A 23,866-nucleotide genomic window follows, 5' to 3' on the forward strand; every position below is an offset into this window, starting at 1 on the left:
GCTTCTCTTCTTGCCTATCTCTAATCCATTTTCCATACAGTAGGATATGTTAAGTATAAATTGTTCTATGTCACTCCCTCTAGCACCTGCTAAATTTAGTATAAAACCAAGTTCCTCTAGTCTAGACTGGCATGGAATTCCCTGTGTTCCCGAGATAACCTTGAACTTCTGACCCTCCTCCTCTTCCTCTTTCTCTTCCTCCTCTTCTTCTTCTTCATCCTCCTTCTTCCTCTCAAGTGTTTGGATTATAGGCACGTGCCCCTATACCACTCTGCCTACTTTATGTGGTGCTGTGAATCTAACCTAGAGCCACCTGCACTCCAGAGAAGCACTCTACCAACCAAGTAACAATCAAAGGTCAAAAATCCAAGTTCTTTATTTTTTAAAGAAAAGATTTTTTTGTGTGTTTTATGTATCTATACATGCACATGCATACTAATGTCCTCAGAGGACTGAAGCAGAGACCATGGGGAAATGCTACTTAATATCTTGTTCTCTTTACTTTTTTACAGCTCAAGTCCACCTGTCCAGAGATGGCACTGGGAACACGTCCATAGGCCAAGCTAATGGATACAATTCCTCAATTGAGTTGCCTTTCTCTCAGGATTCTAGTTGTTTCAAGTTGGCAGAAACTAACCAACACAATTGACCTCTTTTGAGCTTAATACACAAACATACTACTATTCAATCATAACCTTTTTTTGTTTGTCTCCAAGAGCTCATGTTAACTTCATAATATAAAACACAGTCCAACTTAGAAAGTCCAACAGTCTTTAAATTTTTTCAACACTCTAAAAATCCAAGATCTCTTTAAAAATCCAATATCCCTATTGTGGGCTCCTATAAATTCTAAAATAAGTTACATTCTTTCTAATTCCAAGAGAATAGCAGAACCAGGGAACACTTAGAATAAAATCAAAGCAAAACCAACATCCTCGAGTGTAAAGAATATCCTGTAGTTCATTGTTCACCATCTGGAACTGTCTTCTGGACTTCAGAGACCTTAGGCAGCTCTGCCATCTGCCCCACACACTAGTTTATCTGTAGGCTCAGGCTGCCACTACTGCCACTGTCCTTGATCGTCTCCAGTATGCTGGGGTCTCCACAGCAACTAAGATTGCACCTTTACCAATGGCCTCCTGGCCTTTCTTCAGGGACTTCAACTTGGCCACATGGTTCCAGGCCTCAGTTTCTCTCCATAACCCCTCAATTCTGAGGTCTTCACTGAAACCGGGGCTGCACCTTCACCTATAGCCTTTGCCAAGTCTCAGTTCCTCTCAATGATCTTCTCAATCTTGAGCCCTCGTGCCACAAAAACTAGTACCACATGGGAGAAAACACTTAGACATTACCAAGTTTATTTGCCAGCTTGAGATACAGCCATGCCCCCCTCTGAACCATAGCTTCTGTGTACTAACCCTGAGGAAATACTTCCCAGGGAAGTATTTTTACATAAATGATGCTGGTCTTTTCTTAATCATTGGTGATTTTTCAACCCCAGCTATCCTGCATCAGTCATCCCAGTAAAGCAAAGGCTTCACTTCTACAGATTTTGGTTTTGTTTGGTTTGGTTTGGCTTGGCTTGGCTTGGCTTGGCTTGGCTTGGCTTGGCTTGGCTTGGCTTGGCTTGGCTTGGCTTGGCTTGGCTTGGCTTGGTTTGGTTTTTGAGATAGGGTTTCTCTGTGTATTCTTAGCTATTCTGGAACTTGCTCTTCCTTAGATTCTTAATCCAAAATTGCATGCTTAAAACCTTGATAGAGTCCTTGATGTACTCTCAAAACTTCCTTCCGAAACTTCACTAACCAGGCTTTCTAGTTCTATATTTCTGTCAACAAAAGTAGCTTAGCAAGAGGCTAGAGAGATGCCTCAGTGGTTAAGAGCATTGACTAGTCTTCCAAAGGGCCTGGGTTCAATTCCCAGTGCTCACATGATAATTCACAACCATCTGTAAGTCTGTTAGTTCTAGAGCATCTGACATTTTCTTCTGGCCTTTGTGTGCATAAGGCATGTACATAGTGCATATACATATAGGCACAACACCTATGCACATAAAATAAAGTTTAAAAATTTTTTTTGATTAGCTGAGCAAACCAGAGGGAACAAGCCAATAAGCAACATTCCTCCATAGTCTCTGCTCCAGTCTGTCTCTGGGTTCCTACCTTGAGTTCCTTGCCTTGGTTTTTTTCAGTGATGCAGTTGTAACTTGTTAAGCTAAACAAACCCTTTCCTTTCCATGGTGATTTTGGTCAGTATGTTATCACAGCAACAGAACTAAACTAGGACACACCTGCTGACTAAAATGTATGTGTAACTTCCAAATTCCCATAGTTCTTTTGTTTTTCTTCATGGATATGTATAAGTTAAAAAAAATTTGAGTCATCTGGCATGCATGTCCTCAGTTGAGGTCAAACAAGATAATTCTTTGTGTTCTTAATCGCTTCTCATACAATAAATGTCTAGTAATTTCATGATCTAGTTAGTGGTTGTTGTTTGAGAGTTTGGTGGCATTTTTGTTTGTTTTGTTTTGTTTTTGTATTTTATTGTTTAAAATGACTGCCAGAACTGGATAGATGGCTCAGTGGTAAGAACACTGGCTGTTCTTCCAGAGGATACAGATTCAAATCCCATCACCTATATGGCAGTTCACAGTGATCTGTAATTCCAGTTGGGGGGGGGGGTTCTGACACCCTCACACAGACATACAGGGAGGCAGAACACTGAAGTAAATAAAATTTAAAAATAAATGACAGCCAGTACTAAAGTGCTGTCTCATGTTCCTAAACAAAATAGGCCTATACTGTGTGTTACCCAGAAAACACTGGGGCTGGGCAGACAGATGTCTCAGTGGTTAAGAGCACTTGCTACTCTTGCAGAGGACCTAGATGCAATCTCTAACACCCATGTGGTGGTTTACAACCATCTATAACTCCAGGGGATTCAATGCTTCTAGCCTCCATGGGACCAGGCATGCACATTGTGTGTGTGTGTGTGTGTGTGTGTGTGTGTGTGTGTGTGTGTAATATGCAGGCAAAACATAAAAACATACACATTAAATAAATCTAAAGAACATTTTTAAAAGAAAACATGTTAGTTACGTATATAGTGCTACTGACTGTGGGTTTGAACTTATGAATTTAATATATATTAAATAAGATGTCTTTAAACACTTTCGGAGCTGTGAATGTGTCCTGTGACAGTACATAGAAGTTTAGCATGCCCAATGGCCTTGGTTCAATCTCTAGTATAGAAACAAACGAAAGTCCCCAGTAATTAGAAGTACTTCTAAAACAAGGTTATCTATTAGTTGATCACATGTGCCTAACCCTGTATATTTCCTAGAAGCAGTTTTTCATTATTGGGAAGTTCAGTGTTCATGCCAGCTTCTTTTAAATTTTTGTTTTAGTTTTTGTTTTTTATTTTTTTTTAAGGGTTGTTTGTTTTTCAAGACAGGGTTTCTCTGTGTAGTTCTGGCTGTCCTAGAACTCACTCTGTAGACCAGGCTGGCCTCGAAATCAGAGATTCATCTGTCTCTGCCTCCCAAGTGCTGAGATTAAAGGTGTGAGCTAGCCAGGTGGTCGTGGCACACGCCTTTAATCCCAGCACTTGGGAGGCAGAGGCAGGTGGATTTCTGAGTTCGAGGCCAGCCTGGTGGTCTACAGAGTGAGTTCCAGGACAGCCAGGGCTATACAGAGAAACCCTGTCTCGAAAAACAAAAACAAAAAAATAAATAAATAAATTAAATAAAAGGAAAGAATATAGTAAAAACTCTGCATTTGACACTTAATAAACACACACTTCAGTATTTTACCTGCCCAATATTTTCAATGCCCAATTCCATAATAAAATTGAGAGTCCTGAGTGTAAATTGTTTCTCATTCTGTTTTTTACGGTTTCAGAAGTTTTAAGGTAAACCGTGGCTTTTCTTTGAGGCAGGTTTGAGGCAAACTGAACCCTGACCTAAGTAGGTCTGTGCTTGCTCTGTCAGGAGAATTGTGGGTTTAAGTCCACACTCCACTCCCAAGTTAAAGGACTGAACAGGAAGGGAAGACAGTAGCTTGGTGCTCAAGTATACTGCAGTCTCTAATTGCTTAATTGCTTATCTAAGAAACCTGGTTGGATTAGCAAGTGGCAGGAAGGTACACAGAGCTGCCTGGTCACAGCTTGGTTACGTTTGTTTCTGTTTGTCTTGTCACGTCCTGATCACACCTGTCTCCTTTCCTTTCCTCTTCTCTTTGCGGTCCCTGTCTTAGAGTCATCTTCTCTCAGCTAGCCGCTTACTCTGAGCAGCTCGAAATCACTGTCTGGTTGCTAAATGTTAGCCACTTGAAATACAGGAATAAAAAACTAATCTCAGAGAGTCTTAAAGTCTAGTGTAGAGATAGGAAAACAACCAACTACCATAGCAACATTAATATGTACTGTGGCAGGGGTTATTCAGAAATGTGCAGAGTTGAGTCTTTGTTTAACCTTTTTATTAGTGTATGTGTATGGTATGTGAGTGCACACATATGCTTGCCATGACATGTGTGGGGAGGTCAAAGAACAACTTTCCAGAATCAGTTCTTGCCTTAAATGTTTGTTTTGAGACAAGAATTCCCTTGTGTCTTGCTGCTGTACTGATGCGTCCAGGTGAGTGAGTTTCTGGGATTCTCCTGTCTCTGATTCAAGTTTTTCTGTAGTAGCATTAGGATTGCAAGTGCTCACCACTGCACCCAGCTTTTTATAGGGGTTCCAGGAATGCAAACTAAGGTTCAGGCTTGCATTGCAAGTCTTTTATCCACTAAGCTATCTTCTTAACACTATTGGTTTAATGTTTTGGGACAAGTTTTCTTGTAACCCAGATTGACTGTGTAGCTAAGGCTGCTGAGAATTCATTCTTAACCTAGACTGGGAACTGGAATTCATACTGAAGGAATTTACAACCATGCTGTAAAATTTAAGAGACAAATTTATGTTCTGTGAACATTTGCTCACTGTGAGGAGGTAGGAGAATATGGAGACCAGAGGCAAAGCATGCTGAGGACTTGAGACTTTGAGTATAGTAGGGCAGTTTTGGAGCATTATAAAGAAAAAAATGACATAGTCAGATTTAAAATAAAGAAGCTACTGATAGTCATGTATGTATAAGTGAATTCAGCATCCCTGCAGGCCTCCATGAGTGGAATGATCTCAAAGCCTCTTCTCAGCATTCTGGACATCAGCTGAGACTAAGCCAGAGTGAGATTCTAATAACTTCTTTAAAATGTCTATGTACATTTCTCTTCAGATGGACATGACCGTGGTCAACTTCAAGTAGTTGCTATTAGGAAGAAAGGAGCTGTAGCAAGCAGTATTGTAGAGTGTCTTCCTTCTATTAGCCCCACTCCCCTCCACATACCAAGAACTTCTGTACCTCCTTTTCCTCTCTACTTAAATATACCTTCTCTGCTGCTACACCCCTAACCGATGTCATATCCTGTACTGAGTTTTGTCTTTGATAAAAAATTTTCTTACATTGATTGACTGCAGTAGTGATGAGGATTGAACCCAGGGCCCTGTCCGTGGTAGACAATCATTCTTCTTAGATAGCTCCATCTTTATTTTTTTCCCTCTGGTGCTAGAGATTGAACCTACATCTCTCTTCCTAGGCTGTAGTCATCTTGAAGTCAAAGACTGTCTCTAGGGTGCTAGCACATTGTAGACACCAGTGACTATTCATGGTTTGATTAAATAGATGAAATTACTATATGTAAGAAGAAAAGATAGGCTTGAGGCTGAGGATGTAGTTGGTAGAATACTTGCCTAAAGGTCCTGGGTTTGATTCCTAGCCACTTAAAACTGGGTTTCGTGTTACAGCCTAAAATCCCAGTGCTTGGGAGGTAGAAACAGGAGGATCAGAAGTAGAAGGTCATATATATGTGTTTCATATATATGTGTTTGTGTGTCTGTGAATAGTCACACACACACACACACACACACACACACACACAATTTGAAGCCAGTCTGAGTTACATGAGACCCTGTCTCAAAACAGAACAACAAAAATTCAAAACTGGATTTGGGTATGTTGGAAACAAATTGTACGTGTTATTAGCAATAATAGTAAAGTTCACATAGCCCTGGCAGTGTCCAGCTGTCCTTGCTCTTTTAAGTACTTTTTTTTACCAATGTTTGTTTGTTTTAATACAAGGTCTCATGCAGTTCAGACTAGCTTTGAGCTTCTTATTCTCCAGCTTCTGCCTCCTGAGTGGGATTACTAATGTGGGTCACTATGTCTGCCTCTGCTTTTCTGTTTTGTTTTTATTTATCTTTTTGTTTGTTTGTTTGTTTGGTGTGTGTGTGTGTGTGTGTGTGTGTGTAAAACATGTGCAATGGTACTTGTATGGAGGTCAGAGGACAGCTTCCTGGAGTTAGTCCTCTCCTTGCACCATTTGGATTGCAGACATCGAACTGAGGTTGTGTGGATTGCCAGGAAGCTCACTACCCAGTGAGCCATCGGCCCAGCACCCTACTATGCTGCTTACTTATTAACTTACGAGATCCACTCAAAAGTTCCCTTTAACAGATGAGTAAACAGGCACAAGGAAAATAGGTAATTTGTTCAAGTTACACAGCAAGTGGAGAGGTTTTGCCAGGCAGACAATCTAATGCTATTCTGCTATACCTAGTTAAGGGCAGTGTAGCTTCCTGGTACTGGATTTATGTAAACATATATTTTAATCTTTATTTTAAAAATATAAGACTGGAAAGATGGCTCAACAGTTAACAACACTTACTACTTTCTCAAGTACCTAGGTTTGGTTACCAGTACCAAGATGGCAGCTTACTGTAATTTTAGTTCTAGAGGGTCTGATGGCCTCTCTGGCTTCTGCAGGCACTGGACACACACAGTGCATATACATATATGCAAACAAATACTCACACATATAAAAATATTTTTAAAACCAACAATATAAGAATAGTATTATTATCATGTTTTAACAAATGAGGAAACAAAGTCTTAAAAAACAGTATTTGGTTTGCCTGAGGATAGCCCAGTAAGAGTTGGAGCTAACCTAAAGCCTATTAAGTCTTTTATCTTGTTGAATCTTCAGAACATGGGAGGACTGAGAGGTGAGAGTCCTCCCATGAGTGAGGATGTGAGCCAGGAGGGAGGGCTCAACTCCTACTATCCTATTAGCATTGGCATTTCAAGCTTGAAGAGGTATTGTAGCATTCTGTTCTGACAAGATGTCTGATGTAAACAGCTTATAAAGAGAAGATCATTTTGTGTCAAGGTTTCAAATTTTCATCCATGGTCAAATGACCACTTTGCTGGTCACCACAATCTGGTCACCAAGTCTTCAACACATTCAAACAATAACCAGGTATGGGAAATCTGAGGCCTGCCAATTCAAACCAACCTCATAACTAAGTAGATTGATCTTTGAACTCAGGTGGCTGAGAACTTTAACCTTTAATAACCAATAGCTTCTGTGACTAAAGAGTCATGACTGCTTTTTCTTATGGCCTCAGAGACACTAAGTGGATCAGAAATACTGAATGTTAATGTTTGGATCTTTCACAGTCCATTCTTCCCCTCAGTTTGTCTTTAGAGTCATCAGGTGATTTGCCCAAGACATAGTAAGTCATAGTAATAATCTCAGAAGATTTTCTAATTCATTGCCCTGTGCCTTATGACTCTAGGTTTCAGATGCTTGAAACTTGTACCACATAGTGACTTCTCTGTGTGTGTGTGTGCGCGCACTTTTCTGGCTTTGACCTCAAGAAGTCTTAACTTTATGTCTTTTCCACTCTGAGCATGTGCTTGCTCATTGGGTTATCTGGCATAGCCTCAGAGGGTTATGATCGTACTATCAAGTCACCACTGCTAGGGACACAGCTGGCATACAGGACATTTAGCTGTTTTTGGAGTTAAAGCAAGCTTCTTCTAAGTTGTTTTGATGTGGGTGGCTTCCAGAGTTAGTATAGTTTGTTGAGCTTGCTAGCACATCACCTAAATGCTGTTGTAGTATAATCATGTGTGGTTGCATCACTCCTGCTCTGGCTGTGGACGGATCTTGTAGGACACATTATAGTGAAGTGTAGTTATATTGGGGATCAAGTTTCTAACTGGAACATATACCTGTCTCTTATGTCTTACAGAATTCAGATGTGTTAATATCCCCTAAGTTCTCAGATGAAATAGCTATTGTTTTATTATAGAGACAGTACAGAAAGGGGCAGAATATTGTAGCTTTTAAGTGAAGTCTGTTTTAGTTAAAACCTACACTAAGAAAACAAAAGTTATGTCCGTCTCTGTTTACTCAGTCATTATGCGAGGAATATAAACAACAGTGTTTGGTAATTTGCCAGTCATTGACATATGTAATTCTAAGGGTTAGGCTCTTCTTCGGCAGTAACACAGACTTTTGACCTTGCTTTGTTCTTAAAGGCTCCATTATTGTTAGATCACAATAGTTTATAATTGATTCACACCAGGCAATGGCGAGTACATCATACATCCTTGCAGAGTTAATATAATTAAGGATTAAATAAATGCCTTCAAAACCTCACCATGAAGTAAGTCAGTAATATTAATCCTTGTAGATATAAGATAATGTACCATATCTTATAAAATGGACATAAACATTTTGAATATATTGACTTATATAAGTTGTCCCTAGAGTGTTGTAAGATACCCATACAGCACACAGAATTTTAGAACTTACATTATCATTTCTTAGGCTCCTCCTGCAAGCCAGGCACTATAGTCAAATCAAAGTTGGCTAAGCCCCTAAGAAGCCTACAGCCTCTGAGGCATGTGCACACGGTGCAGCAGCTGTGGTGAAGAGAGCTAGGCTTGGTGCTGCGGCCAAAGAGCAATAGGAAATGAAGGAGAAGCTCCTAATTTTAGGCGAGGTTTCATGATGACACTTATTTCGGTCAAATCTTGGAGAATTTGAATACGTGAGGGTGAAGGGGGTAAAGGTACTAAATACATTTTGCTTGAGAAAACACCTTGAGCAAAGGCCTGAGGTGGGAAAGGACGTAGCACAGTAATGATGTTACTAAAGAGTTAGGCTTCAGTGTGTTCATTCTTCCTAAAGCCTCCGCCAGACTGGGAGACGGCAGTTTTGTTTTCATTTCTAGATTGGAAAGCTGGTGGGATAGTGAGGGTAAGTCAGTGGCAGCATCTCACCCAAGGCTACCTGATTACAAAACCAGCTTGCTCATGGCTGCCACCCATGTGGTCTTCACCTCAGGAAACAGCAGGTAGTACAGCTCACCTGCTCTAGGCCACTAGTCAGTCGTTAATATCCTACCTTGTCTGGAATCTCCCAGCAGGTATTACAGCCCTTCCCTGGATTCCATACCCAAAGGATTTGTTCTTTTAAACTGTGAAGCCCAAAGGGGAAAAAACTGTAATCATAATTGTAGTATGATTATTAGCTTCAGAGAAATGAGCCTCTGCATCAGAGATTAGCATAGTGCTGGGCCGGCAAGGTAGCTCACCAGGCAGAGCTATTTCTTGCACAAGCCTAATGATGTCAGTTGAGAAGTTGTCCTCTGACCTCCATACATGTGCTTTGGCACATGCTCCCCTACACACATATCATGTACACTCATAACAACACTAATGGATATTTTCCTTCAGACGGGGTCTCACTATGTGTCCCCAGCTGGTTTGGAACTCACTCTGTAGGTAGATCAGACTGGCCTCACACTCAGAGATCTGCCTGCCTCTGCCTCCTGAGTGCTAAGATTATAAGAATGTTGTCACCATGCCTAGCAGTAATTTTTTTAGGAGTCCCTGGTATTTCAGGTCTATGTTATTGGGCTTCCTATGGTAGGGACTGAACCTAGGGCCTTGCACATGTTGGACAACTGCTTTACTCCTTAGCAACTCCTTGGCTATTTGTGGTCCTCTTGTTTTCTGGAATCTGGCCTCATACTCACTATGTAGCTGAGAATAAATAACCTTGAACTCATGATCATCTTGCCTTCATCTCCTAACTCTGGGATTGTAGGAATGTACCACTAGGTCTGACATCTCTATGGTCTCCTCCTCCTCCTTCTCCTCTTTTCGTCTTCTTCTTCCTCCTCCTCCTCCTTCTCCTCTTCTTTGTCAAGACAGAATCTCACTGTGTAGACCAAGGTGGCCTGAAAGTCATAGAGATCTGTCTGCCTTTGTTTCCACGCCCTGTGTTCCCAGCCTCTACAGTACTCTTATTGGATAACATCCTCTAGGAATAAACTAAGCAGATATATCTCCTATATATATAGAGATAGAGATAGATATCAATCACATTTTTCAAGTTACGCTTTATTTCCAAATTCAGAAATGTGCAGAAAGGAGGACGTTTATATGGGGGCCCTTAATGCAGAAATAACTGAAGTCCTTTCTAATTGGATGGTTTACACAGGAAGGGATACTGTGTTGACATCCTAGTTCATCCTGACCCCAGACCTATGAAGGAAAATCAGCATTGGACCCATTGGGGCACTTGTCTGGGACCCCTGGGTCTCCTGTACACCCTTACTGGGACCCAGATTTGGAGAGGGGGCATATGGCGGGAGGGGTGGCAAGCAGTTCTGTCTAACCTCTGAGAAACATTCCAGTCAGCATTGTGCTGTTTCTATAACAAAGGCCCCTTAGACCTTCCTGCGCCATCCCTGAGGGAGCCAGCAGAGGGAGCTGTGGTCCCAGAACTTATTTTCAGCCTTAAAAGTTTCAGCTTTGCAAAAAATCATCTTCCCTGACTTCATCTGAACTCCGATGCACTAAGAATTTAATTTGAGATAGGTGATGGTGCCAGCCCCCTGGCGGGAGCAGACAAAAACTTCTGTAGCTGCTTGAACTTGAAAGCCATAAGGAACTCTGATTTCAAGGAAACGCCTGTTTACTGTACTGATCTAGATCAGCAGCTCTCAAGAAAGGGGAGTGCCTACTTGACCTCGATCTTTATTGATCTTGGTATCAGCACTTCCAGTGACGTGTCCTGAAGGGGCGGGAGAAAGTTAACTAGGGCCTTATACTCAGAGAAGAAAGCCAGCCTGTTGCTGAAGAAAGTCGGCACAGAGGAGGTGGGCTAGAGTGCCCTGTAGGAACTGCAAGGCATCCGCTCTGATTTTGAGTAACAAGCAGAGGTTTTGAGGTTGGCTGGTAAGAGATTCGCCAGGCTGTTGGCTCATGATCTTGATTTGAACAGGAAGCTTCTGTGAAAAGAGATAAGAGCTTCTTTTAACCCCTGACCTTCCGAGTCACTAGGTCTGTGGTGTTCTCTGGGGTTCTCAGGTAACCCTGGCCTTTGCAAACCAGCTTTCCGTTTTGCTTCAGGACATCCCTTAGGCAAGCCCGCACTATGGAGAAGTGGGACGGTAATGAGGGCACCTCCGCTTTCCACATGCCCGAGTGGATGGTGAGTTCTGCCGCTTTCTCCTTACACTGCTTCTAATAGGACAAGGACAGATGTAAGGAGCCACTGCTGGGATCTAGGCTGGGAAAGCAGTTACTCCCTTTTGATGATCTCCTATGCACTGGGTCCATTCTGTGTGGTAATGGCCAGTGAAGCTAGGGAAAGGCAGAGCAGCAGATTGCCTGGGTGGGGTGCTGACCTCCTGTGCTGGTGTACTGCACAGACGGATTATTCTTTGATTGTTTTGTATTCTTTTTCAAGTTAATGTTAAGTTGTGCTTCATGGGTATAAAATAAAAAAAGAATATGGGGAAAGGAAGACACAAAACTAGAACTCATAAAAATGTTACATTCTCCAGTATCTGGAAAAATTTAAACATTTCTCTCTTACCTGTCTTTTTTTTTTCTTCCAGTCAGCTCCTTGTGTGTGTATTGCTCCAACCAAGACCTTTACTTCTCTTCATACCGTTTTCTCAGATACCATATTTGCCTGATAGTTTTAGTAAAATATTTTTAATTTGATATTTGTTAATAAGAACTAGCACATAAAACCAATCTTGTGGAGCATGGGGGCACAGGCCTGTCATACCAGCACTTGCAGGGTAGCAGCAGGAAAATCAGGAGTTCAGGCCCAGCCTCAGCTACATAGTGAGTCTGAAGCCAGCCTGGGCTCTAACTGGTCCTATCTGAAAAACAAATAATGACAATAAATTAAGCCGGGCAGTGGCGGCACACACCTTTAATCCCAGCACTTGGGAGGCAGAGACAGGTGGATTTCTGATTTCGAGGCCAGCCTGGTCTACAGAGTGAGTTCCAGGACAGCCAGGGCTACACAAAGAAACCCTGTCTCCAAAAACAAAGACAATAAATTATAACTTTTTAAATTCCATTTCAGGTATTTAAAAACCCTTTTAATTACACTTTACTATGGGGGAGGTGGTTCACGTGCCACAACACACATGTGTAAGTCAGGTGACAACTGGCAGGAGTCACTTCTCCCTTCTGGGGACTAAATCAGGTTTGGCTGCTGGTGTTTCTATCCGATGATCCATCGCTAGTCCTTTAACACTTAAGTCTGACTGCTTGGACCCTGTCTATATACTTCCCTTTTATAAACTTGTTACACTTTTATAGTGCATTCTAAGTTCTCTGTAGTTTATAGCGTTAAGGACTTAAAGAGATAACTATTAAAATAATGAGATTAAATATATACCAGATCTAACAAAGTCCCAGTAGAAAATTCTACCTGTACATTGTAAATGTGAGGCCAACCTGGGTTCTAGCTGGTCCTATCTCAAAACAAATGGTGAAAATAAACTAACTTTTTGTTATTTAAAAAAAAAGATTTGTTTATTTTACATGTATGTGTGTGCCTGGTTGTCTGTATGCTTACCACAGGCTTACAGGTGCCGAGCAAGTCAAAGAGAGGATGGACAGATCCCCAGGAACTAGAGGTACAGGCTGTTGTGAGCCAACCTGTGTGAGTGTTAGAAACTGAATCCAGGGCTCTTGCAAGAGCAGCGGGTACTCTTAACCACTGAGCCGTCTCTCTAGCCTTTGTATGTCATTTTTATAGAAGCTATTGGTATTGTTTTTTATAATTTTATAACATTGTGATCATTTAAAAGATATCCGAAGGAAAGCAATTGCATTCGTAAGATGATTTCAAATGCAGTGGCTTGGACTAGTGGAAACAACTCACTTTATTACTCTGGCTAGCTTCTTAACTCTTGTTTTGATTTTGTTTCTTTGTTTTTGAATCTCCAGCAACTTAGTAATAACCAAGACAGTAGGAAATTTGGTTTCCTTACAGGAGGGACCTCAGTGAGGCACTAAATTTTGTTTCTGAAAAGAATTACTACAGGAGAACCCTACTTGGACACAGCTGTGTCACTCCAAAGCAAAACAAAGGTTCTCGTAATTTACATTCTGTAAAGTCAATCTTCATTGTCCCCAGATAGCATGTCTTCACAAAAAGAGATGCTCTTGAGTCTGCTCCTTTTGCTTTTCTATTTATGAGGACAGGAAAGCTGTCCTAAGGGACTTGGGACTGTTGCTTAAGACATGGGACTGAGGGCTTCCTACTGTGCAAAGGACATTTTCAATATTTTGATGTATCTCTCTCATTTAGCCTTTACTTTAAAAATGAGGAAAATGCCTTTAATGAGTAGAAAAGCAGTGAGGATCAGTAGGGAGAGGCTTGCTTTTAGGAACACCATGAGCTCAGTTGCTATCTTTCATCGACTTTTGAGGCTTTCAGATACTGCCCAAGTCATTAACTTCTAGTCTGGTCTGAAGGTGACACTGATAACTGCTTAGCCAGCAGCTAGTCCTATGCACCTCTAGTGCATTGCCTATAGATTTTCAGATCTCACCTGCAAACTGTAGAGGTGCCTTTTAATCTCCAATAGAAAACTCGAGCCAGAGCCAACATATGGACAAAATGTCAAGAACGTTTTAACAAATGTCTGCCTTACTTTTCAGTGTATAGATTAGTGTAATGAATTCACCAGTGCAATGGCTCTGCTACCAGGGGACACAGAGGCCTCTCACAAGCCTTTCCTGGAGGAACATAGGGCAGAGTTGTACCCTCCCACCCAATGTCCATTGTTAGTAATCACCAGCAAACGGGTCATTTGTGCTCTGAGATTAGTGGAGGGTTCAGGCCATACTCTTTGCTGATATGTCTTGAGCCTTTGTAGGAATATAAGTCAGGACAGAGTATGGAGAACCCCAAGCTCAGTAAATGACAAGGTAGACCTCACAGGTGACAGTCCCATCAGTCACTGGGCATTCCTGCTGAAACCTCCACTCCTCAGCAGTTTCCACATAAAGGAATTTCTTAGCCTCATCCAGGCAGTTAAAGTACTGGGGCATTAGAGGGCTCATTCTGTAGATGGACTGCCATCGTTCATCCTCAGGCCCTCCTGTCAGGTAAAGTATCTTTCGTTGGACCTGTGTAGATAACAGTAAGTGTTGTTGTTTTCACATTTCAATGTTTTTCCTCCTACCACTCTCTGCAGTACTTGGGAGTTGTCCATGTGAAATCTGGTTGCTTAACCTTGAGCACAGAGCCAGCTTGCTGGCGTATTCTTTGGGCTAAAAGTAATCCTTTTTGTAGGTAAAGAATTCATTTAGACTGCTCATTTGGTTTGAAAACCAAATACTCTTTAGGAATATTTGAACTGTCTCTGCTTGGCAATAAAACCTAAACTTTATGCTACCTCTTTTAGGGATTATAGGCACCTGTGTATAATAGATTATGAATTTCTGCTTTAAAAGAATAGAAATATTAATATTTTTAGATTTCTATATCATTATGTAGCCCTCAGAACCCTCTTGTACTCTTATTTCGTCAGGGCACAGTTTTCCGTGTGGTACTGTGTATATAGATGCTGGAGGACAACTTGGCTGTTGTCCCTTAGCACTGGCTACCTTTGTTTTTTAGACAGAGCCTCACTAACCTTGAACTCATCAAGTAAGCGAGGCTGTCTGGCCAGCAAGCCAGGATCTGCTTGTCTTTGCCTCTCACGTGCTGGGATTAAAAACTTGGGCCACCAAGATGGCTCTCTTTACATGAGTTCTGGAGACTGAATTGACGTCAAACTGAGGCAGGAATTTTGGCCTACAATACCAGAGGCTCTAAGTCCAGTTCCCAGCATCACTACTTAAATAATAACAAAAGCACCTTGCTTTTTGTCAAATTAAGATAATAATGCCCACTTCTTAGATTATTGTACATAGTCCAGCAAGGTGGCTCAGCAGATAAAGATGCTTGCTGTCAAGGTGATAGACCTCTGTGCAATCCTCAGAGCCCAAGTAGGAGGAAAGAACTGGCTCCCACAAGTTGTCCTCTGACCACCTCCCCACATAAATACATGTAATAAGAAATCTTTTTAAAAGATACTTGCATACGCTAATAGAAGTAACGTGGGCATGTGATACTCATTAGCACACCACCTCTCCCAGAGGAATCAGAGAACACTCTGCAATATGATCTTTTCCCTGGAAAGAAAGATTATCTTTGCAAAACAAGCTCTCATTTTGGCCTTTCTTCCACTCAACAAGCAATTTGTCCTGTCCTCCTCTCGCCTCCCTTCTCCTCTTCTTTCTTCCTCTCCTCCTCTTCCTTCCCTTTCCCTTCTCTCCTATTTTCTTTCTCTTCTCACTATCAAATCATATCCCCACCCAAATCTGTAGCAGGCATAGCAGGCATCTAGTGTAGCATTTCTTGGGTTCCTTTCAGAAATCAGAGTCAATAAGACAGTTTTGCTTCTATTTGGTTGAGTCTTTATTTGGCACATAATAAAGTCACTATGATTCTGGGAACTCGGTGATAAATTATCCCTTGTGATCACACCGTCCAGGGAACAATTTTTTTTTAAATTTTGTGTTGGGGGGGTTGTATGTGTGTGATGTATGCATGTGTGTGCTCATAAATGTATAGATATGTATACTCAACATATGTGCATATGCACACTGTGTGTACAAGCGGAAGTTAGAGGAGGATGTTGGATATCTTTTATTACTGTCTGCCGTACTGCTTTAAGACAAGGTCTTTCACTGACCCAGAAGCTTGGAAGCTCGCCATTTCCACTAGGCCGGCTGGCCTGTGAGCTCCCAGGATCTGACTGCACACCAAAGTGCTAAGGTAAAAGTGTACCAGCCATGCCCAGCATTTTACAGTGGTACTGAGGATTCCACCGTTTTTCCCCATGCTTGCAAGACAAGGGCTCTTGACCCGTGGAGCTGTCTCTCCAGCCCCTAAACATGATTTTTCTATCTTTTCTTTCTTTCTTTCTTTCTTTCTTTCTTTCTTTCTTTCTTTCTTTCTTTCTTTTTTTTTTTTTTTAAGTAAAAAGTGAATGGGATCACTCAGTACTAAATAAGCTTCAATCTTGAGATAAAACTAGATACTGAATGTAAAAACTTTCATAGAAAATAAGCAAACCCAGTCATCAGGTGGTACTTTTGGAAAACTGAGGCAGAAAGATATTGAGCTCCAGACCAACATGTGCTGCATTGTGGGACTCTGTGTCTAAATAAGTATACAGATAAGTTTTTTTTTGTTTTTGTTTTTCGAGATAGGATTTCTCTGTGTAGCCCTGGCTGTCCTGGAACTCACTCTGTAGACCAGGCTAGCCTCGAACTCTAGAACTCAGAAATCCGCCTGCCTCTGCCTCCCAAGTGCTGGGATTAAAGGCGTGCGCCACCACCGCCCAGCTACAGGTAAGTTTTAAGGAAATAATTGAGAGAGAAAAAAAAAGAGTGAGAAATTTGATTTCCTTGGTGATAGAGCTGAATCTAGTGTCCCCTGCCTGGCTAACCCAAGGGCAGAGTGTAGCATGGGGCTTCCTGACCACTTGATATCATTCATGGTTTTTCTTCTTTTTATAAATTCCCTCATTGTTTCAGTGGCTCTGTAGTTAATTTTTTTCTAATGAGGCGAGGTTAGCTAAAATCATCTGACATAGAAAAGGAGGAGGTAAAGTTAAAAGGGAACCTAATTAGCAAGTTAATTATATCAGGAAAAAGTGCACTGGTTATATAAATAAGCCATTGATGTATGCATGTAGTTGGGCCTTACCTAGGGACTTGTTAAGGTCTAGAGGTCAGAGGAGCTGTGTAATGATGTGTTAGGAAAAAATAATAAGCAAAACATCCCGGGTTAGGAATGGCCGATGAGAGGCTAACAGGGCTGCCTGATTATTAAATCCTGTTGTACGGCTGAAAGGGTTGTTGGAGCTGCTTCAGAGATAGCCACCTCCCTCAAAAGGGGAAGAAAAAAAAAAAAAAAGAAGCAAGCTGGAACCAGAGCCAACAGAACTGCTGATGAGGAAAGTTTAAAAGCCTTACCACAAGGGTCCTTGGACCAAAGAGGTGGCCTGCCGCCGGTAATGTCACTGTCCACTGGCTGGCATCGTCACTATGCTGAGCAGCAAGAAGAAATACATTGTCAATAGCAACTCTGGGATTAAAGCCCAGGTGAGGCTAAGCTCCTGTTTGCCAGTCTTGCGGCGGCGGCCATTACCATCCAAGGCAAGCTGCTTATACCCTCCTTCCCCTCCTGTCCAGCCTTCATCCTTCCCTCTGGCCTGTGGTGAGCTACCCATTTCTACCAGCTTCTTTATTCCCTTGCCTTGGTGTTAGACAGTGCTGAAGTGGAAGAGGAGGGGTGCCTGGAAGAACTCTGGTTTCTGACAAGGTAGGAAAGTTAGGTAAATCTTAGTAAATTCTGCCAATGTTCTGTAGCTCACTGGTCAGATCGTTGTTTTACAGAATGGACTGTGTGAGAGAACAGTATAATGGTACTGATGCAGTCACCAGAGATGCCCCACTTAACTCATGTTTGGTTATCAGGGAAAAGTAAACACTCGTTATTGGGAAATTGTATAACTTACTATATTAAGTGGTTTCTCATTAATATTCTTGTATATTATAAAGATGAAGGGGGCTTGAATTTAGTGAGAACTTAAGAGCCATTCTCAGCCTGTTTCCTTAGAAAGAGCCAACATCAGCGCAGGGACAACTGAAAGACTATAGGACAAGGAGCTCAGCCTCATGACACTACCTTGCAGTGACAGTGCATCTGGGTCTCTGCATGACAGTGTTACTAAGCTAAATAGGGGCAACTCAGAGGGAGTGACTGGCCCCCTCTAGTGGTCAGTATGTACACATGCCTGTCTGTGTGCACACACATGTGGCTATTATGGCTATATTATACTAGTGTATATGGTTGGAATAGGAAGGCAGTGTTGCATATCTGAGGTAAGATTTATCTTTTAAGCATTTTTTTTAATAAAAAAGGGACACTCTACTGAGGATATGACTTTATTGTGTTCTTTTGAAACGTGTTCATTCCTTTTCCTTGATGGGTCTCTGAGAAAGAATGAAGGCATGTGATTATCTTGAACCACTTCAGTAACCTGACCTGAGTTCTGTGCACCTTCTACCTTCCCCTTGCCTGTTTTATCAACCCTTAAAAAGTACTTCATGCAGACTTAATGCTTACTATGCTTATTAATATTCCGTCAAATACAGACAATGAAGATAGAATAAACTCCAGGGTTCTTGATTCAGCACATGATTGGATGCCTAGGATATGACAGGTACCCATCTGTGCCCAGAATTTAAGGGTTAATTAAAAATCAGGCCAAATGGAGCCTATAATTCATAGAGAGTACAGAAAGGAAGGCATTATGTCAAATGCTGTGCTAGAAGTACATAAAGATTCATGGGCCTCCTGTTGGAGTACATAGAAAAGGCACTTTATCCTTTTTGGAGTAAATCGGTACCTTAGCAAAATAATCAGACTTGTCACTTTCCATTCTGCAATGAGCACCTAATACAATGAATAGCTCTGTTACTAAAAACAATTTGTGAACTCTCAAGCACTGTGCAGTCTTTGTTGTTGTTATTGTTGTTGTTACAGCTATGGAAATGCCAGGAATTCCCTGAGGTATGAGTGCTTTCATTTTGGCATTAGTCCCCTTGTCTCAGTGCTCAGTCCCTGATTTCATTCTGACTTCTGCCCATGGAGAATCCATCTGTTTATCATTAAAGGTAGAATCAGTTGTCAGATCTTTAATTCTTTTCTGTAAACTTTTGTCTATACCTCTAATCATCTAAACAATTGCCTAAATGTTTGGTTAGGAGAAACTTATTAATAAAATAAGAGGTAGGAGCTTTGATCAGTAAAGCACCAGCAGCAACCTTCAGCTGTAGGAGACATAGGTAAAATTAACAAGAAAGTCACTATTAGGTACTTCAACTATAACTGCAGAGTGTAATTTGAGTATGCAATCAGTCCAGTTGTTTACTCCTTCTACATCTGTAGCCATGGCAAATAATCAAGCATTTGGCTTTTTAAAATATTTTATGATATTAAACATTAAAAATTAACTTATTTACTACTATCTAAAAAGCTAACACATTTTAGAAAATCTTAAGCAAATTGCAGTGGTTGCCTGCTGTAGGTGGGAGGAATTAACCCTCTCTAAAAGCTGTAGTGGAAGTGCTTTTATTTCTGTTGTTCTTATGCGAAAATTAGATTCACAAAATCATCCTGACCAGCATCACAAAGCGTATGAATGGCACAGCCGAGATTTCAGTGAAATGTAGAATGTTCTGTCGGAATGAAAAACCTTCCTCAAAATTAGCATGCCATACTGAGGAGCTCACAGCTTCAGGCAAGGGTCTCTTTGTACCCTGCTGTTTTTTCATCTAGACATATTGGTGTACAGGGAATTGCAGAGATTTCTTTGTCCAGCTTGCATTTTCAGTGAAACAATAGAAAGTGTTTCTAAATATGACTTACTTTCCTAAAAATTTATTAATCATAATACTGCTCTCTGTGTCACAGTTATAATATACACAGCATATAAGCTCTCTAAGTAGTTGAACATGACGTTGAAGTTCAGAGTCTCCTGCCTCTACCTCCAGAGTGCTGGGATTACAGGGTGCGCCACCACTCCCAGTTTATGTGGTGCTAGGGACTATACCAAGAGTTTAGTGCATACAAGGAAAGCATACTATCTACTGAGCCATATCCTCAGCCCCAAAGAGTTGTCCTATTCAAACATGGGTTTGTTCAAGCAAATAAACTGCATGGGAAGGTAACAATCTGTGATAATGCACTCTGTGAATGAATTGCTTCCTCAAAATACAGGTGTGTTTTCTTCATATAAGGTGTTGGTTTGAATGAGAATAGCCTTGAAAGGCTTAGTCAACAGGGAGTGGCACTATTTGAGAAGGATTAGGAGGTGTGGCCTTGCTGGAGGAAGTATGTCACTGTAGGTGAACTTTGAGGTTTCAAAACCCCATTCCAAGGTTTCAAAAACCTGTTCTCTCTTTTTTTAGTCCTATGAATCCAGATGTAGCCCTCAGCTAATACTCCAGTGCCTACCTGCATGCTGCCATGCTCCCCTGTATGATAATGAACTAAACCTCTGACACTGAAAGCAAGCCCCCAATTAAATGCTTTCTTTGATAAGAGTTGTCTTGGCATTGGCCATGGTGTCTCTTCATAGCAACAGAGCAGTGACTAAGATATATAACTAGAGTTCTTTTTCTCTCTACAATGAGGGTTCTTTTTCTTAGCAGATTCAGTTTGCTGACCAGAAGCAAGAATTCAACAAACGTCCCACCAAAATTGGCCGTCGCTCTTTGTCTCGGTCCATCTCTCAGTCATCTACTGACAGCTATAGCTCAGGTGAGTACTAAGCTGCTATAGACCCACCTGTCAAAATTAATTGGTATCTGCAGCAGACCTTCCAGCTACCCAAGACCAATCCTTTTTTTTTCCTTTTTCTTTTTGTTTGTTTTTGTTTTTCAAGACAGGATTTCTCTGTGCAGCCCTGGCTGTCCTGAATCTCACTCTGTAGACCAGGCTGGCCTCGAACTCAGAAATCCGCCTGCCTCTGCCTCCCAAGTGCTGAGATTAAAGGCGTGCACCACCACTGCCCAACAAGACCAATCATTCTTGATAAATAAACTTGAAAAAAATATTTGAAATTAAAATTTAAACCAAAATTCTAGATAGAATCTCTGAATTTAATCTCTGGATTTCGTGGGACCTTGGAGTAGAGTTTTATTGAGGCCTCAGTCTCTGACAGAGGCAGACTAGGATGAGGAAGAAAAGTGAGCTCTTTGATTTACTCAGGGGCAAGTAGTTTACAGTGGCCTCTATTCAATGACATGTACAAAGACATACATTTTTTTTCATTCTTTAAGTGGGGGACGGGGAATCTTGTCCCTCTAGATGGTACTTACAGAGTAAGTAGCAGGACTAGGGACCCATCCCAGGGCTTTGTGCATACTAAGAAAGCACTCCATACTTCAGCTATACATCCAACTTCTTTTACAGTGAAAGGTGGGGACAGGGTCTCAGCTCCCCTGTGTCGTACAGGTCCCTATGTAGTTAAAGATGATTTTGAAGTTCTAATTCTCTTAATTACCCACAAGAAACAAGATGCTGTAGTTATTTGATGTAAATGGGTGCTTTGCCTTCTCCTCAAAGCTGTGACATCATCACATTACTTATTACTCCTTCCTTCTTTTATAGGGCTAAGTTATCACTTAATGTCCCATGAGATACAGCGTTGTAGGGCCCCTGAGAGCAATAGCTGTTAGCAAACACAGTAAGAGTCTGATCTAATGCGAGGCTATTTTACTTTGTCCTTCCTGTTAGAAAGTGATGGGGATCCAGGAGTTTGCCCTGCTTACCTCTTAAACATTATAATAGTAATACTCAGTAGAAAATGTTTGTTTGTTTTTTATTTTTTTGTTTTTTCCAGACAGAGTTTCTCTGTATAACCCTGGTCGTTCTGGACTTACTCTGTAGACCAGGCTGGCCTTGAACTGTTAGAGATTCGCCCATCTCTGCCTTCCAAGTGCTGGAATTAAAGATGTGTACCACCACAACCTGCTAGAAAACTTTTTTTTTTTAAAAGATTTATTTATTTATTATGTATGCAGCAGTCTCCTGCATGTATGCTTGAAGACCAGAAGAGGGCACCAGATCTCATTAAAGATAGTTATGAGCCACCATGTGGTTGCTGGGAATTGAACTCAGGACCTCTGGAAGAGCAACCAGTATTCTTAATCTCTGAGCCATCTCTCCAGCCCCCCTCCCCCTTTTTAAGGTTTATTTATTGATCTTATGTATATGAGTACACTGTAGCTGTCTTCAGACACACCAGAAGAGGCCATCAGATTCCATTACAGATAGATGGTTGTGAGCTACTATGTGGTTGCTGGGAATTGAACTCAGGACCTCTGAAAGAGCAGTCAGTGCTCTTAACCACTGAACCATCTCTCCAGAAAAACTTTTATTGTGTCTAAAATTGTATTCATTTTCCACATAACTAAAAAAGGAATTCTTATTATGTACAGTTAATGAATGGTTGGTTGGGAAACATAGCTTTTTGGTTGGGTAGGTTGTTATTACACATTATTTACATGTCTGTGTTTATTTTCTATAATTGGAAATGAGGAACACTGTGTAATATTAATGTCTATGGCTTTTATCTAAAGATGGGGAAATTGGGTCTCATTTTATTCTACTGAAGTAACTGTTGAAAATTTATGAACTGGATGATTGAACTCTAGAAGCCATAATGTGAGAATGAATTGTCGAATAGTCTGTAACATTTTAAGATATGTGTTTGGCCTGTTGTCTAAAGATCAGTACTAAATAATAATGATTTAAAATTTTGACTCAAGCCTAGTCTTTTCCCTGCACAGCCAGAGCCATACATCTGTGTTCTTGAGACCAATGCCTACCTTCCCACCCAAGCACCTCATGTCGGGAGGATACTTTAAAAACACTATGCCTAGAGGAATGTGGGCGATCCCTTGGTCTCCAAGTAAGCCTGCAGTGCTTGTATATAGCTCATTGATTAATAATGGTAACTGGTCTCATCCTGAGAAGTCTAGAAGTTTATAGATTGAACTATATGAAATTGCCATCTGTGCTAGCTAAATTTATGTCAACTTGTCACAGGCTAGAATCATCAGAGGAGGGAACCACAGTTGAGAAAATGTCTCCATAAGATAGGACAGTAGGCAAGTCTGTAGGACATTTTTTAAATTAATGATTGATGTGAGAGGGCTCAGCTCATTTATGGCTGGGGCTATCCCTGGGCTGGTGGTCCTGGGTGTAGAAGAAAGGAAGCCATAGCAGAACCCTTTCCTCTCCGACTTGGTTTTTTTTTTGTTTTGTTTTGTTTTTGTTTTTGGAGACAGGGTTTCTCTGTGTAGCCTGAGCTGTCCTGGAACTCACTCTGTGGACCAGGCTGGCCTCGAACTCTCGAACTCAGAAATCCGCCTGCCTCTGCCTCCCAAGTGCTGGGATTAAAGGTGTGCGCCACCACCGCCCGGCTCCAACTTGGTTTTAATCGTGGTGTTTCATCTCAGCAATAGTGACCCTAAGACACCATCTTTACTTTTTAAAATCATCACATGTTTGTTTTATGCCCCATACATGCAGGTACAAATACAAATCCATATTCCATGAGCATGAGCCTTGCTTGTCTCTATCTCAGGTGTGTCTGTATCACAGGTGTGTGTCTTAACACAGCAACAGTATTTGGATTATAGCAGATGCTAATATTTGCTGTAAGGTTGAGAAAACTGAGGAAAGAGATGACTCTTGTAACCCAATCTACATTACTCTAATCTTCAGTCCACAATGAGAAGAACATTGTACAGAGAGGATCTCCTGTCAGAACGAGTGTCTGCACAGCAGGCTTATGCTGGGGAAACAAAGCTGTCAGCCTGATGTAGCCACTGAAGGATAGTAAATCCAGGAGCAGGGGAATCACAACACTTGGTTTTGGAGCAAAAAGTAGAGCTATCTGGTGGATGTTGAACTTGTCATCTGTGTGACAGTAGCATCCATGGCAAATGTCCATCTGGCCTCATAAAGAGCATTTAAATGACAGGGTCACCTGGCTTATCTGCTTATTTATTTCTTGGTCAGTTTAAGCC

At 41.3% G+C, this 23,866-nt stretch overlaps 1 protein-coding gene across 6 annotated transcripts in view; it reads left to right on the forward strand.

Moving 5' to 3' along the window:
- The window catches only part of Ahcyl2 (adenosylhomocysteinase like 2), a 146,407-nt gene that overhangs the window by 74,149 nt on the left and 48,392 nt on the right, over window positions 1-23,866 (forward strand). For 2 of the 6 annotated variants that reach the window (XM_028762542.1, XM_028762543.1), the window contains exon 2: window positions 20,480-20,588. The exons of 1 other annotated variant lie outside the window; for it this stretch is intronic. In XM_028762542.1, coding sequence (XP_028618375.1) covers window positions 20,480-20,588 — 109 coding nt within the window. Of the gene's footprint in view, window positions 1-11,050; window positions 11,126-11,202; window positions 11,231-11,299; window positions 11,382-20,476; window positions 20,589-23,866 lie in introns of those variants that run through there. 3 more of the 6 variants (XM_028762545.1, XM_028762544.1, XM_028762540.1) reach the window with 3 other exon arrangements.

The sequence above is a fragment of the Grammomys surdaster genome, unplaced genomic scaffold (assembly GCF_004785775.1).
Source record: "Grammomys surdaster isolate TR1022 unplaced genomic scaffold, NIH_TR_1.0 134, whole genome shotgun sequence".
NCBI lineage: Eukaryota > Metazoa > Chordata > Mammalia > Rodentia > Muridae > Grammomys > Grammomys surdaster.